The 17047-nt window shown below is 44.7% G+C and overlaps 1 protein-coding gene across 11 annotated transcripts in view; it reads right to left on the bottom strand.

Annotated features, from left to right (window-relative positions):
* LOC133616418 (discs large homolog 1-like protein) overlaps window positions 1-17047 on the bottom strand; it is a 212981-nt gene that overhangs the window by 57420 nt on the left and 138514 nt on the right. For all 11 annotated transcript variants that reach the window (XM_061975651.2, XM_061975639.2, XM_061975640.2 and 8 more), the window contains 2 exons: window positions 14788-14924; window positions 14446-14590 (listed from right to left, as the gene is read on the bottom strand). In XM_061975651.2, coding sequence (XP_061831635.1) covers window positions 14446-14590; window positions 14788-14924 — 282 coding nt within the window. The remainder of the gene's footprint in view (window positions 1-14445; window positions 14591-14787; window positions 14925-17047) is intronic.

Raw genomic sequence — 17047 nt, 5'->3', positions numbered from 1 at the left:
ATTAGTGACATGTACAATATACTGTAGAGTAAAATTGGTAATTTTGTTTAGGAGACGTGACTCTTAATAGTTGTCCAACATACAAGAGGGCACTATATATGACAGGGGTGGGCAAACTTTTTGGCTCAGGGGCCACATTGGCTTTTGAAATTTGACAAATGCACATGATGCAGTTCAAAGCATATTATATCTCGGACCTAAGAGTAGACTTCCCAAACATGGGCTATACATCTATTTTCAACAATATCAAATCAGAACCTCAAAGAAACACAAAAATTGTATTACAGGGTTAACACTTACATTCTCTTTCAGTGGGAGCAGTGTTGTTGATCACCCTTTTTTGTCAGTGCGTCAAAGTCTAGTATCCGTTTTGTTGGGGCAATCCTTGGGGGCTGGATTCAAAAGTAGTTTGCCCATCACTGGTATACGATGTGGCTCTGCGATATATTTTATGTATATTTATGTACTTTATTCCATGTTGTTATTATGTACAGTACCTTGCCAAAGTCTTGAGCTACCAGTAGTTTTAGTTATCTTTATCCCAGCGGATATTTTATCACAGTAAAAACATAGATAGTAGGACAGAAAAAATTAGCAGGATTATACAAAAAGTACAAAACCAGCATAAGGCTGAGCCAATGACCAATATGTTATGTTTTGTTGAGAATCTGGATAAAAGTGTTTGTACAGAAATATATTACTACCGCATCAGGGATGGAGGGAAGATATGGCCAAAAATCTATATCGTGATATATATTGCAGCCTTCTGCGATAACTATATTTATTACAATATATTATTTTGTATGTACAGTAAATGATTATAGAAGCTTTTCAGAACAGGTTACAAAGGCTCTTAATTTGGCAGCTGATGTGTGCGGGAAAATATTGTGTAATTTCCAGTTCTATTATTTTGTTCAAACTATTAATATTTTACCATCCTATTTACTGTTAACGGTAGTACGGTGGTACATGGGTTAGTGCATGTGCCTCACAATACAAAGGTCCTGAGTTCAATACCGGGCTCGGGATCTTTATGTGTGGAGTTTGCATGTTCTCCCCGTGACTGCGTGGGTTCCCTCCCACCTCCAAAATCATGCACCTGAATATAGGTTGATTGGCAACACTAAATTTGGCCCTAGTGTGTGAATGTGAGTGTGAATGTTGTCTGTCTATCTGTGTTGGCCCTGCGATGAGGTGGCGACTTGTCCAGGGTGTACACCGCCTTCCACCTGAATTCAGCTGAGATAGGCTCCAGCACCCCCCGCCACCCCAAAAGGGACAAGCGGTAGAAAATGGATGGATGGATTTACTGTTAACATTTGGTCACTTGCTGTTGTAACATAGCAATATCTACACTTCTGTTAAAATGTAATAAGCACTAATTATTCTGTTCTTCGAATATTTTATCAATCAATCAATCAATCTTTATTTATATAGCCCTAAATCACAAGTGTCTCAAAGGGCTGCACAAGCCACAACGACATCCTCGGTACAAAGCCCACATACGGGCAAGGAAAAACTCACCCCAGTGGGACGTCGATGTGAATGACTATGAGAAACCTTGGAGAGGACCGCATATGTGGGTAACCCCCCCCCCTCTAGGGGAGACCGAAAGCAATGGATGTCGAGTGGGTCTGATATAATATTGTGAGAGTCCAGTCCATAGTGGATCCAACATAATAGTAAGAGTCCAGTCCATAGTGGGGCCAGCAGGACACCATCCCGAGCGGAGACGGGTCAGCAGCGCAGAGATGTTCCCAGCCGATGCACAGGCGAGCGGTCCACCCCGGGTCCCGACTCTGGACAGCCAGCACTTCATCCATGGCCACCGGACCCCCCCCCCCCCCCCACCCCAAGGAAAAGGGGAGCAGAGGAGAAAAGAAAAGAAACGGCAGATCGACTGGTCTAACAGGGGGGCTATTTAAAGGCTAGAGTATACAAATGAGTTTTAAGATGGGGCTTAAATGCTTCTACTGAGGTAGCATCTCTAATTGTTACCGGGAGGGCATTCCATAGTACTGGAGCCCGAATAGAAAACGCTCTATAGCCCGCAGACTTTTTTTGGGCTCTGGGAATCACTAATAAGCCGGAGTTCTTTGAACGCAGATTTCTTGCCGGGACATATGGTACAATGCAATCGACAAGATAGGACGGAGCTAGACCGTGTAGTATTTTATACGTAAGTAGTAAAACCTTAAAGTCACATCTTAAGTGCACAGGAAGCCAGTGCAGGTGAGCCAGTATAGGCGTAATATGATCAAACTTTCTTGTTCTTGTCAAAAGTCTAGCAGCCGCATTTTGTACCAACTGTAATTTTTTAATGCTAGACATAGGGAGACCCAAAAATAATACGTTACAGTAGTCGAGACGAGACGTAACGAACGCATGAATAATTACTTTAATTTTGGGCGATACTACATATTTGGGTATCTATCCAATACCAAGTCGTTACAGGAACATTATTGGTCATACCTATGTTCACACTGATACTTTACATTTTTAAGATTATTGAATGACACAGTTTAGCGGTGTAATAATATCAATTAAACATTTCCTGCTACTGGCCTCGATTTAAATACTTTGTTTTTAAATACTGATTCACCCACTGAAGTATTAACCATTTACTGATATTATACTTAGTATGGTTACTGTAAATATTTGTATCAATACGCCTCACTTTGTTTACATTCAAGAGCTTGAGCTTGCGATTAGCGGTTAGCTTATCCATCTCCAGTGTGTAGTGTTGCATGTTCAGCTATTCTTCTTCCTCCAGTGATGGTGGTACTTGTAGGAAACATAGTTTACTTGCCGCCATGGAGGCAAGAATTGCTGACTTTGAAGTGGCTTTGCAATGTGGATAATATTAGCCGCTAGTGAAAATGTTACAGTGCGCTGAGGGCGTGGTCATTCGCTTGTCGCTGTCAAATTTCCGGTGCACAGCTTGAATGTATCATTATTGTGCATTATCATGATATAACGATAGTATTAAATCAACTATCGTTGGCAGATTTTTTTATCACTTATATTGTATATCGTCTGTATCGCACAACCCAATTGTTATTATTGGGAATGGAATGGTACCGCCTTGGTCAGTTTGCATACTCTATGAACTAGGATGTAACCAGCTAAGAAGTAAACAAACATGAATACACTCCAGAATTGTTTTGCTATTTGTCAATAACAGTCAGCCTTGTGAGAAATCTGGCCTTTACTGAGTGACAATCTTCTACATGGACATTAGAGTATTGCAAAAACAAATAATAGTATATAGAATAGTAATAGTAAACATTTTAAGCGTTTCCATATCGAGTCTACTGACAGATATAAGTTCAAACTATACGCTACTGTGGAGGGGGGCGTAACCTGCGGGCCTGCAGCAGAACGGGGTGTGCCAGGACCGGCCTTGAAGTCAGCGACAGGTGCGTAGATGGCCTACCTGGGCCTTGTTATCTAATCACCTGTCGCTCTGTATATGCAGCAACCGGGAGGAGAGACGTTGTTGGAGCTGGAGCAAGAGCGAGAGCGAGAGAGACAAAAGACTTCCGGTTCCGGTTCACCGTGCGTGACTGCTCGCTGACTGCTCGCTGTTTCGAAAAAGCTAAGTATCGTTCTATTTGTGTGCTTTTAAATTGTTCTGCAGCTTTCTTTATTACTTTCTCAACATATTTAGTAGTACTATTTAACTTGCAAATCACCCGATCTCTGTCTCTCCACCCCTCCCGCAGCTAGCTAGCAGCTAGCTGCTAAGCTAACGAAGCTAGCGCGGAGAAAGGCGTCGCCGGGCGCCGGTCAGAAGGAGTCTACTCCTGCACACCGTGACCAGGACTTCTCGGAAGACAGCAGGAACTTCACTCGGTGACAGAAAACACCGTGAGTATGGCTTCCTGCGCGTCTTGCACCTTACTCACGGAGAGGCTGGCTCTGCTAGAGGGCCGTGTCCGCCAGTTAGAGCAGAGTAATCTCGTAACTTTAGATGTTGCGGACACATCTGCTAGCGTTAGCTGTAGCGAGCTAACCAGCCCAGCCTGTAGCAGTCCTAAGCGGCCTACAAGCTACGGTGTACCGGTTGAGACGCATAATAGATTTAGCTCTTTAGCTAGTCCTACACCCCAGTCTACCGGGCACCACACCTTAGTCATAGGGGACTCCATCACCCGAAACATAAAGCTTAGCAAACCAGCCACAATTAAGTGCATCCCGGGGGCCCGAGCACCTGACATTGAGGCTAATCTTAGGGAGCTAACTCGCAACAGGCCTAGTAAACACGTACGACAGGCTAATCGCACCACTAGTTATGCGAATATAGTTGTACACGTTGGCTCCAATGACACTAGAATGAGACAGTCAGAGATTACAAAGAGAAACATAGCCAGGACTTGTGATCTCGCTAGAAAGATGTCCAGGCATCGAGTAATTGTCTCTGGCCCCCTGTCTGCGAGAGGCAATGATGAGAGATATAGCAGATTAGTCTCGCTTAACAAGTGGCTGGCTAGCTTCTGTAGACAACAGGGACTAACGTTTATTGATAATTGGCCCTCTTTCTGGGGCAAACCAGGCTTGCTGATGAGGGACGGCCTTCACCCTAACCAGGAAGGCGCCATCATCCTGTCTAAGAATATAGACTACTGTTTAAGTCACATTTGACTAACTACACTAGAGCAAGCCCGGTCACAGGCAATTACAGAGCCTGCTAGTCCGGGTAAGGAGTCAGTTAAGCTAGAACTAGCCAGCACCAGGCTGGATAATTCCTGTACGCATAGCAATTTTCTTAGAATAACACACAACTCACATAATGTGTTTTCTGTTGTGAATGTGTCCGGGGTAGATATGCATTCTACTGAGGTGGCAAATCATGATGCGTTCAGTCGATCGCAGCATCAAGCAAACAATCTGAAAATTCCCGTCGTATCAATTCCTAGATATGGTCGAAACTATTTAAAGTGCACTACGTATAATAAACGCAACATTATTAATATTTCTACTACGGATAATTTAAACAAAAACTCGTCAAAACAGCCCAATACTTATAATATGGGCTTTTTAAACATAAGATCATTGTCTCCCAAAACGTTATTAGTTAATGAGGTCATTAGAGACAACAATCTTAACGTCATTGGTCTTAGCAAAACCTGGCTCAAACCAGATGAATTTTTTGCGCTAAATGAGGCATCTCCTCCTAACTATACGAATGCGCATATTGCCTGTCCCCTTAAAAGGGGTGGGGGGGTCGCACTAATATATAATGAAAACTTTAACCTTACCCCTAACCTAAATAATAAATACAAATCGTTTGAGGTGCTTACTATGAGGTCTGTCGCACCGCTGCCTCTCGATATGGCTGTTATCTACCGCCCCCCAGGGCCCTACTCGGACTTTATTAATGAATTCTCAGAGTTCGTTGCTGATCTAGTGACGCACGCAGACAATATAATCATAATGGGGGACTTTAATATCCATATGAATACCCCATCGGACCCTCAGTGCGTGGCGCTCCAGACTATAATTGATAGCTGTGGTCTTACACAAATAATAAATGAACCTACGCATCGCAACGGCAATACGATAGATCTAGTGCTGGTCAGGGGTGTCACCACCTCCAAAGTTATGGTACTCCCGTATACTAAAGTAATGTCCGATCATTACCTTATAAAATTCGAAGTTCTGACTCATTGTCAACAAACTAATAATAATAATAACTGCTATAGCAGCCGCAACATTAATGCCGCCACAACGATGACTCTTGCTGACCTACTGCCTTCGGTAATGGCACCATTCCCAAATTATGTCGGCTCTATTGATAACCTTACTAACAACTTTGACAATGCCCTGCGCAAAACCATTGATAGTATAGCACCGCTAAAACAAAAAAGGGCCCCTAAAAGGCGCACCCCATGGTTTACAGAGGAAACCAGAGCTCATAAATTATCATGTAGAAAGTTGGAACGCAAATGGCGCGCGACCAAGCTTGAGGTTTTCCATCAAGCATGGAGTGATAGTTTAATATCGTATAAACGCATGCTTACCTTAGCTAAAGCTAAATATTACTCAAATCTCATCCGCCTCAACAAAAACGACCCTAAATTTTTGTTTAGTACAGTAGCATCGCTAACCCAACAAGGGACTCCTCCCAATAGCTCCACCCACTCGGCAGATGACTTTATGAATTTCTTTAATAAGAAAATTGAACTCATTAGAAAGGAGATTAAAGACAACGCATCCCAGCTACAACTGGGTTCTATGAACACAGATACAACTGTATCTACGACGGATACTGCAATACAAAATAGTCTCTCTCTTTTTGATGAAATAACATTAGAGGAACTATTACAGCGTGTAAGTGGGATAAAACAAACAACATGTTTACTTGACCCACTTCCTGGGAAACTTATCAAGGAGCTTTTTGTATTATTAGGTCCATCAGTGCTAAATATTATAAACTTATCACTTTCCTCTGGCACTGTTCCCCTAGCATTCAAGAAAGCGGTTATTCATCCTCTGCTCAAAAGACCTAACCTCGATCCTGACCTCATGGTAAACTACCGACCGGTGTCCCACCTTCCCTTTATTTCGAAAATCCTCGAAAAAATTGTCGCACAGCAGCTAAATGAACACTTAGTGTCTAACAATCTCTGTGAACCTTTTCAATCCGGTTTCAGGGCAAATCACTCTACGGAGACAGCCCTCGCAAAAATGACTAATGATCTACTGCTAACGATGGATTCTGATGCGTCATCTATGTTGCTGCTTCTTGATCTTAGCGCTGCTTTCGATACCGTCGATCATAATATTTTATTAGAGCGTATCAAAACACGTATTGGTATGTCAGACTTAGCTTTGTCGTGGTTTAACTCTTATCTTACTGACAGGATGCAATGCGTCTCCCATAATAATGTGACCTCGGACTATGTTAAGGTAACGTGCGGAGTTCCTCAGGGTTCGGTTCTTGGCCCTGCACTCTTTAGTACTTACATGCTGCCGCTAGGCGACATCATACGCAAATACGGTGTTAGCTTTCATTGTTATGCTGATGACACCCAACTCTACATGCCCCTAAAGCTGACCAACACGCCGGATTGTAGTCAGCTGGAGGCGTGTCTTAATGAAATTAAACAATGGATGTCCGCTAACTTCTTGCAACTCAACGCCAAGAAAACGGAAATGCTGATTATCGGTCCTGCTAAACACCGACATTTATTTAATAATACCACCTTAACATTTGACAACCAAACAATTACACAAGGCGAATCAGTAAAGAATCTGGGTATTATCTTCGACCCAACTCTCTCGTTTGAATCACACATTAAGAGTGTTACTAAAACGGCCTTCTTCCATCTCCGTAATATCGCTAAAATTCGTTCAATTTTATCCACTAGCGACGCTGAGATCATTATTCATGCGTTCGTCTCGTCTCGACTACTGTAACGTATTATTTTCGGGTCTCCCTATGTCTAGCATTAAAAAATTACAGTTGGTACAAAATGCGGCTGCTAGACTTTTGACAAGAACAAGAAAGTTTGATCATATTACGCCTATACTGGCTCACCTGCACTGGCTTCCTGTGCACTTAAAATGTGACTTTAAGGTTTTACTACTTACGTATAAAATACTACACGGTCTAGCTCCGTCCTATCTTGTCGATTGCATTGTACCATATGTCCCGGCAAGAAATCTGCGTTCAAAGAACTCCGGCTTATTAGTGATTCCCAGAGCCCAAAAAAAGTCTGCGGGCTATAGAGCGTTTTCTATTCGGGCTCCAGTACTATGGAATGCCCTCCCGGTAACAATTAGAGATGCTACCTCAGTAGAAGCATTTAAGTCCCATCTTAAAACTCATTTGTATACTCTAGCCTTTAAATAGCCCCCCTGTTAGACCAGTTGATCTGCCGTTTCTTTTCTTTTCTCCTCTGCTCCCCTTTTCCTTGGGGTGGGGGGGGGGGGGGGGGGGGGGGGGGTCCGGTGGCCATGGATGAAGTGCTGGCTGTCCAGAGTCGGGACCCGGGGTGGACCGCTCGCCTGTGCATCGGCTGGGAACATCTCTACGCTGCTGACCCGTCTCCGCTCGGGATGGTGTCCTGCTGGCCCCACTATGGACTGGATTCTTACTATTATGTTGGATCCACTATGGACTGGACTCTCACAATATTATGTCAGACCCACTCGACATCCATTGCTTTCGGTCTCCCCTAGAGGGGGGGGGTTACCCACATATGCGGTCCTCTCCAAGGTTTCTCATAGTCATTCACATCGACGTCCCACTGGGGTGAGTTTTTCCTTGCCCGTATGTGGGCTTTGTACCGAGGATGTCGTTGTGGCTTGTGCAGCCCTTTGAGACACTTGTGATTTAGGGATAATAAATAAAGATTGATTGATTGATTGATTGAAAAGACACTTGCTGGAAAGCAACTCACAGACTTATTGCAAAATAAAACTGTGTTGTGAACCTGAACCGGGCTGTCAAGTCGATGCTTGGTGGTCCGAAGAACCCACTGGGGGGCAACCTCCACAATTTGGCACCCAACCAAGCCAGACCACCTGAGGCGAGGGAAGTCGACCCCATGACAGCTTTTGTGAGCGTGCTCGCGGCGGTGACAGCGGCCAGCCACAAACAGATGGAAACGGTCTTCCAGCAAGTGGCCCAGCAGGGCCAATTCCTGCAAGCGCTGGCGGACCGGGTGGGAGCGGCACGGCCAACAGCAGCGGCGTGGCCAAAGGAGGAGTGGGGAGTACGTCTCCTGCCGCTGCTAGCGGGGGAGGCGCAGAGAGCGGCGCTCAGCCTACTGGCGGCCTCCCGCGTACACTTGCCGGACCTGAGGAGGGCGGTGCTGGACCGGACCGGATGCACCGCCGAAGACCACCGACGCCAGTTCTGGACGATGCGCCTGGGGACAGAGGACCGCCCGTTCGTGCTGGGTCAACGGCTCCAAGAGGCGGCGACGCGCTGCCTGCAGCCAAGGGAGGGAGACGACCAGGTGATGGAGCGGCTGGTTTTGGAGCAGTTCCTGGAGGCGATCCCTGCGCGGACGGCAACCTGGGTCCGTTATCAGCGGCCCCGAGACCTGGCAGCGGCGGTGACTCTCGCCGAGGACCACCTGGCGGTGCACCGCGAGGCGCGACCGGTACCCACATCGCGCGCGCAACGGAAGGAGGAGGTATCGCCGGCCCCACAGCGATACCTGCGCACGTGACTCTCCCTCTGTTCTATCTCCACAGATCCCCCCACGCCCAGCACCGGCACCGCACAAAGCGAGAGAGCAGAGCGAGGAGGAGAACTTGTGTGTGGGTGGTCGCTCACAGGTCCCGGCTGCTGCAAATACGGTACTTCCCGCGCAGACAGCCCCTCAAACGCCTGGGCAGGCATGCTGGAGGCATGAGCGGCCCGGTCACGTGCGTCAGGGACCTCCGCGGGTGGAGGTGAGGCAGGTGATCCGGGTGGCTGACCCTTCGGTGCCATCCCCCGGCCCGGGTGAGATGTACTATATGCCGGTAAGGATACAAGGGGGTACATACCCGGTGATGGTGGATTCGGGCTGAGAGCAGTCCATGATCCACCAGAACCTGATTCGACCGGGGCTTTGAGGTAGGCAGCACGGGTGAGAATTAGATGTGTTCATGGGGATGTGCACGAATACCCTGTGGTGCCGGTGGGAATTTAATACGGCGAGCAAAAGCATAGTGTCAAGGTTGCTGTAAGTGCGCACCTTACGCACCCCGTAATTTTGGGTACAAATTGGCCGGGGTTTAACCATTTAGTGACACAATGTGTAGGGGTGCGTTCACAGCCCGTAGGAAAGGGGAATATCTGCGCTGTTCTCAGCGGCGACGCGGGTTCATCCGACACTGCCGAGGGGGAACCGGCGGGGGCTTTGCGGGAAGCCCCCCCGGCCCTCCACTGGCACCCTATGGAGGATTTCCCCCTCAAGCAGTCCCGAGATGACACTCTGCGCGCGGCCTGGGACCAGGTGGTTTCCATCGATGGTCAGCTGGTGCGCCCGGGAACAGCGCGGGTATTCCCTCATTTTGCAATCATTAGGGATAGATTATACCGAGTGAGCCGTGACACTCAGACAGGAGAAGAAATCACCCAGTTGTTGGTGCCGAAACGCCGTCGGGAAATGATTTTACAGGCGGCGCACGTCAACCCCATGGCTGGCCACATGGTGTATGATAAGACACTCAATTGGGTAATGGTCCGATTCTATTGGGCATCCGGGCAGACGTGCGCCGCTGGTGTGCTGCCTGCCCGGACTGCCAGCTGGTCAATCCGGCGGTCACCCCCAAAGCGCACTTGCGCCCATTATCACTCATGGAGGTCCCATTCGAAAGGATTGGTATGGACCTCATCGGACCATCCCACCCGAGCACACGGGGATAGCGTTTTGCGCTAGTCCTGGTGGATTACGCAACTCGTTATCCCGAAGCAGTGCAGCTGCGCTCCATCTCTGCAAAGAGTGTAGCGCTAGCGCTGTTTCAGGTCATCTCCCGAGTCGGAATCCCGAAAGAGATTCTCACTGACCAGGGCACGTCCTTTATGTCACGCACGATAAAGGAACTATACGGATTATTGGGAATTAAGGCGATCCGAACCAGCGTATACCACCCGCAAACTGACGGGCTGGTGGAGCGGCTGAATAAGACACTGAAAACCATGATCTGTAAGTTTACACACAAGGACAAACCAAATTGGGATAAATGGTTGGAGCCCCTACTGTTTGCAATGCGGAAGGTACCCCAGGACTCCACAGGGTTTTCCCCTTTTGAATTATTATATGGCAGGAAGCTGCGCAGGGTTTTGGACATAATTAAAGAAAGCTGGGAGGAGGGTCCAAGCCCCAGGAAAAATTGTATTCAATACGTCATGGACCTGCGAGCAAAACTACACACGGTGGGGCACTTGTCACGTGAGAATTTGCTACGGGCCCAGGAACGTCAGCAGCGCTTGTATAACAGGGGGACTCAGCTAAGGAAATTTTCACCGGGAGAAAAAGTGCTTGTGTTACTTTTAACGTCCAGCTCGAAATTACTCGCCAGGTGGCAAGGACCCTTTGTGGTCACACGGCAAGTGAGCGATGTGGATTATGAGGTCCGGCGCTCCGACCGGGGCGGAGACACTCAAATTTACCATCTAAACCTCCTGAAGGCATGGAAGGAGGCGGAGCCTGTTTTCCATTGTGACGGTAGTCGAGGAGGAGGAGGAGTTCGGGCCAGAGATCTCGCGCTCTGCCCCGCCCTCCCCCTCCTTTATGATAATCAGCTCATGTTAGCGCAGAAAGCAGATGTTGCTAAGCTGCAGCAGCGCTTTTCTGATGCGTTCTCCCCTCGGCCCGGCCGCACGAACCTCATCCAGCATCACATTGAAACCAGCCCGGGTGCTACGGTGCGGTCTCGGCCCTACAGGTTCCCCGAACACAAACGCAAAGTGGTTCGGGAGGAATTATAATCCTTGCTGGAGTTGGGGGTAATAGAAGAATCTCACAGTATGTGGTGCAGCCCCATCGTTCTGGTGGGGAAGAAGGATGGGTCTGTGCGGTTCTGTGTGGATTACCGCAAGGGCTTCCCGGCCTGCGTCTGACGGTGGAGGTATGTGGAGGGGGGCGTGGCCTGCAGGCCTGCAGCGGAACGGGGTGTGCCAGGACCGGCCTCGAAGTCAGCGACAGGTGCGTAGATGGCCCACTTGGGCCTTGTTATCTAATCACCTGTCGCTCTGTATAAGCAGCAACCGGGAGGAGAGACGTTGTTGGAGCTGGAGCAAGAGTGCAAGTGAGAGCGAGAGAGACAAAGGACACTTGCTGGAAAGCAACCCACACATCATCACCAAGCATCATGTCGATGCTTGGTGGTCCGAAGAACCCACTGGGGGGCAACCTCCACAGCTACTTTGTGTTAAAAATGGCAAAAGAGGTGTATGCATGTCCATGTGTGAGCCAGTCTGCCCAAAAAAATTAGAGTATAGAGAAAAAGAAGGAACTTTTTGACCACAGCGCTGGGCTACAATTGGCAGACTTACACAAAGCTCTTCGGGTAAATCTTTATCATTCATGAGGTTATCGGCTGACGTCATCAATTGGAAAAACGTCACAAATTGGAAAAATGTTACAAATTGGGCAAATTCTCCCGTTTGGAGGACGTACGAGAGAAGACAAGATTATTTCAAATTGTCTGGATTTACTGTATGCAGATCCCACATACACAAAAACAGGTACCAATAGGTAAACATAATAAATCCCCTTTAAAGGGCTGAGTTACACAAAATCAATTGATGCGTTTTGTTGTCTACTGGTGTTTTTTTAATGATGTTCATTTTTTAAATTAATATTAAAAAAACTTTTTGCAATATGCACTTTTTTGCGTATGAACTATTCCAGCATTTTAAATCGCACTGCAGGACCTTTTTTCATAAATGCCCCCAAAAAGTGGAACACAGATGCTGCATGTTTCAAAACATAGCAAAACGCCACAGGGTGGAGCATGATAATATGTATGTGCAGTAAATGAGGGTCTCCATAATGAAAGTCACATAACACACACAATAACATAATTTTTAACCCCCTAGAACCCGGCCTTCACATATGTGGACATCACATTTTTGGTTGTGTGAACCACAACAACATTTTAATCTACTGAGGACATTATACTGCAAATGAGTGGAGGAGAAAGAGTACCGATATACCACATCACATGTTGGATTCAAGATGGCTGAAAACAAAGTTCAGGATACTTTCAACCTTTTTTTGTTTTTATACTCATTGGTTCCCAAAGAGCCCAAATAGCAGAGATAAATAAAAAATGCATGCCATCGGGTTTTAGGAGGCTACATACTTTAGGGCGGTCTGGGCCACTTTTGCACTAGTTCTCAAATGTACACGCAGTAGCTCACCTGCAAAACGCCCACAAATAGTACACACACTATTATAGTTTGCACACGCTACTTAGCGCGCGGAATTTGGATCTGAGAAGATCAGGCCCTAGGACTTTGGCACAGTCAAGTCACAATATTCCAAATCAACAAACATTTTCACACTACTTTTATCATTTATTGTTATTCCTTTCATGATGAATAACAAAATGTCATGAAATCAAGTAGCAATAGTTAGTTTTAGTGTGTCATGACTCGTGAGCATGTATTTTTTTATTTACCATTTGCTCTGTCAGGGGACGGCACAGCAAGCCCATCACATTGATGGTATTAGAATAGTTTCCACAAAGGATTCCCTTCCTAAAGCAATGAATTGTGCTCTGACATTAAAGAAATCTGTACTCTAATACACTAGTGCGTACAATAGCATGTACATACACCATAGCATGTGCACATGTACGCAAAACACTGCCACAAACAGAACAATGGCAAAATAAAAACCCTATTAATATGCTTGCTTATAAGTACATTCACTTTTTTCTTCCTGTATTGGAAACTTAACTGTAAACAATGTTGTCTCTACCACCACAAAGCACATTACAAGTGTGAGTGAGTTCTATTTACAGCTGAGAAAACACTCAACCTTTCTTGCCAGAACAGCAAACATACATAGCGAGTAAATGTTTTTTTAATATACGTTTTGTCTGGATTATACTCAGCATTTATGCATTTACTACACAATGTAGTATTATTTATTTTCATAATGTAATGTATTATTTATTGAAAGTTGTGTCTACTTTTACTCCCATATTTTATATCATATTATGCATCTAGCAGCACGATGGCACAGGGGTTAGTGCATGTGCCTCACAATACAAAGGTAATGAGTAGTCCTGGGTTCAATCCCGGGCTCGGGATCTTTCTGTGTTGAGTTTGCATGTTCTACCCGTGACTGCCCACCGCCAAAAACATGCACCTGGGGATAGGTTGATTGGCAACACTAAATTGGCCCTAGTGTGTGAATGTGAGTGTGAATGTTGTCTGTCTATCTGTGTTGGCCCTGCTATGAGGTGGCGACTTGTCCAGGGTGTACACCGCCTTCCGACCGAATGCAGCTGAGATAGGCTTCAGCGACCCCAAAAAGGGACAAGCAGTAGAAAATGGATGGATGGATTATGCATCTACTATTTACGTATCGTCTCTTGTGTCTAGTTTATCATCGTGCAATCAAATCACATACTATGTCTGTGAAGCCCAGATATACTTTTGCTTAAAAAATCGAGCTCTACTACGAATTAAATTGTGTATTATTTTTTTTTGAAGGAAAAAGATTTAGGACGCAACTTCACAGTGAATAATGCCCCAATAAAAATTAAAATTAAAATCAGTATAATGCATTAAGCATTATAAGTGAAAGTGTATTATTTTGGGTTGATATAAATTAGATAAATAATAATAACAATTATTTTCCTTTCATGATGAATAAAGTTTACCTCGCTATCTATCTCGTATGATTGAGGGGATATTTTAGTTCATACTACAGTTACTGTATGAATAAAAACAATGAATGTGTATGTATGTACAGTACTTACAATTGGTGACATCAGGAGGGGGAAAGTTTTCATTGATGAATACAGAGGAGTTTTTGGCCACACGGAGATAAACAACATCGGGTGTGGACTTCAGGACGGCCACTGCTTCCTCATGAGATACTTCCTCTAAGCAAGAGCCATTAACCTGCAGACACATGAAGAAATATACTGCATTATAAAGGCACAAAAAATAAGATTCTTACATTAGAATGTAATCAAATTCTAAAAATTACACTTAAAGACATAATTTAAGGGATTCTAATTCATACAGTAAATACAATTGTTAAATTCAAGGGAAAAGAGGGGGACGATAAAGACTTCAGCAGAAAAAAAATGACTTACAGCCACAAGTTTGTCCCCTATCTGTAGTCGTCCATCTTTTTGTGCGGTTCCTCCCTCAATGATCTTTGTCACATAGATACTGTTGTCCCCTTGAACGTGTTGATTTCCAACTCCACCAGCTATACTAAATCCTAGCCCTGGAAGAAACAATCAACATATTACAACTTTGTGTAACTATTTATATAACTCTCGAACTACTAGTGCCACTTACATATTTTATTTAAAGTTATATTATATTCTACTACTACATTGAGAACAATGTATAAAACATAGAGTTGAAGTATCGTAATTGGAAATGTATATTTTATTAATTTCTATTTCACTTTTCACTATTTTCACTTTCTTACTATATTTATTTATCATTTATGTGCTGTATTTCTATCTTGAGTATCTATTATTATTTTGTAATAAAAAAAACTCAAACTCAATATATTTATCACCATATCACATTACTCCTGAAACACAGAATAAAGCGGTGTAAATGCTGACGATGACAAGCCAACTCCATCTGTTTGTTATTCTAAAGGCAGTGAAATCCACAATACCACCATAACCAACTATACCGCCATAAATTTACAGTTTTATAACCCTGACACTCTATGCTGTCGTTCAGGGGGAAGCACATGATTATGGCGCACGGTGGTTGTCGTGCTCTGATGGTGTTTGCTTGTTCTACGTTTGTACTTTGATGGACTGAATTGAAACAAATAATAATAATAAAATATAATTGTATACATGATACAATTATACCTTGTTTCTGTTAAACTTCAATTAAGCGGTGAGTCAACATGTCCTTTTTAATACATTTAGTTCGGTTAGTGGCATCGCGGCCGCGTCTAATTTAAAAGCCCATTGAGAAAATTTATCATTTACATTGCGTCGTCATATTACTAAAACAACTCTACTATTTAAGTTTATATTGTAGCAGAACTTTTTCCCCGAAGATAGGGTGTCCAAAGAACATTTGTCTTTGTCGGCCTTCTTTCATCTCCGTAATATCGCTAAAATTCGTTCCATTTTGTCCATTAGCGATGCTGAGATAGATCATGTTTCATGCATTCCTTACGTCTCGTCTCGATTACTGTAACGCAGGGGTGCCCACACTTTTCAGCAGGCGAGCTACTTTTTAAATGACCGAGTCGAAGGGATCTACCTCATTCATCATGTATGTAATTTATATTTATTTATTTATGAAAGAGACTTTTTGTTAACAAGTTAAAAGGTGTTTAATGATAATACAAGCATGTTTAACACATATAGATTCCTTTCTTTCCTGAAGACAATAATATAAGTTGATGTATTACCTGATTCTGATGACTTGCATTGATTGGAATCAGACAGTAGTGATGACAACGTCCACATTTTTTAATGGAGGAGAAAAAAAGTCCTCCTTTCTGTCCAATACCGCATGAAAGTGGTTGATTTTTGCCATCTTATTTGTCCAGCTTCCATACTCCTTTTTATACACTTTACAAGAAATACATTGGCGACAAACTCCGTGGCTTGCGAGCTTGTGCACGCCAGCGTTCTGAGACTCTTAGATTGTTAGTGCAGGCAGGAAAGAGCAGCGCTTTTATTGGGAAGACAGGAACTATGTGGTCAGTCTTTAGGCTTTTGACAGGAGGTATGGTTGAAATAAAAAGTGTTTCTCGCCTCCCTGACGGTCTTTTTTTCCTTCACACTGAGCTCGCAGCAGCCAGTGTCATTTCACAAGACCCTCGGGTGCCGTGAATGTCAATCAAGTGACGAAAGTGACGTCATAGTGAAGATTTCTGATCGCTAATTTTTAGGACTATTTTTTCAATGCCTAGTTGGCGATCGACTGACACACCCGCCGCGATCGACCAGGAGCTCTCGATCGACGTAATGGGCACCCCTGCTGTAACGTATTATTTTCGGGTCTCCCTATGTCTAGTATTAAAAGATTACAGTTGGTACACAATGCGGCTGCTAGACTCATCTTACGCCTATACTGGCTCACCTGCACTGGCTTCCTGTGCACTTAAGATGTGACTTTAAGGTTTTACTACTTACGTATAAAATACTACATGGTCTAGCTCCATCCTATCTTGCTGATTGTATTGTACCATATGTCCCGGCAAGAAATCTGCGTTCAAAGAACTCCGGCTTATTAGTGATTCCCAGAGCCCAAAAAACGTCTGCGGGCTATAGAGCGTTTTCTGTTTGGGCTCCAGTACTCTGGAATGCCCTCCCGGTAACAGTTAGAGATGCTACCTGTCTCCGCTCAAGATGATATCCT

The sequence above is a fragment of the Nerophis lumbriciformis genome, linkage group LG14 (genome assembly GCF_033978685.3).
Source record: "Nerophis lumbriciformis linkage group LG14, RoL_Nlum_v2.1, whole genome shotgun sequence".
In the NCBI taxonomy this organism is placed as follows: Eukaryota; Metazoa; Chordata; class Actinopteri; order Syngnathiformes; family Syngnathidae; genus Nerophis; species Nerophis lumbriciformis.
This window is presented reverse-complemented; position numbering and strand designations above follow the sequence as displayed.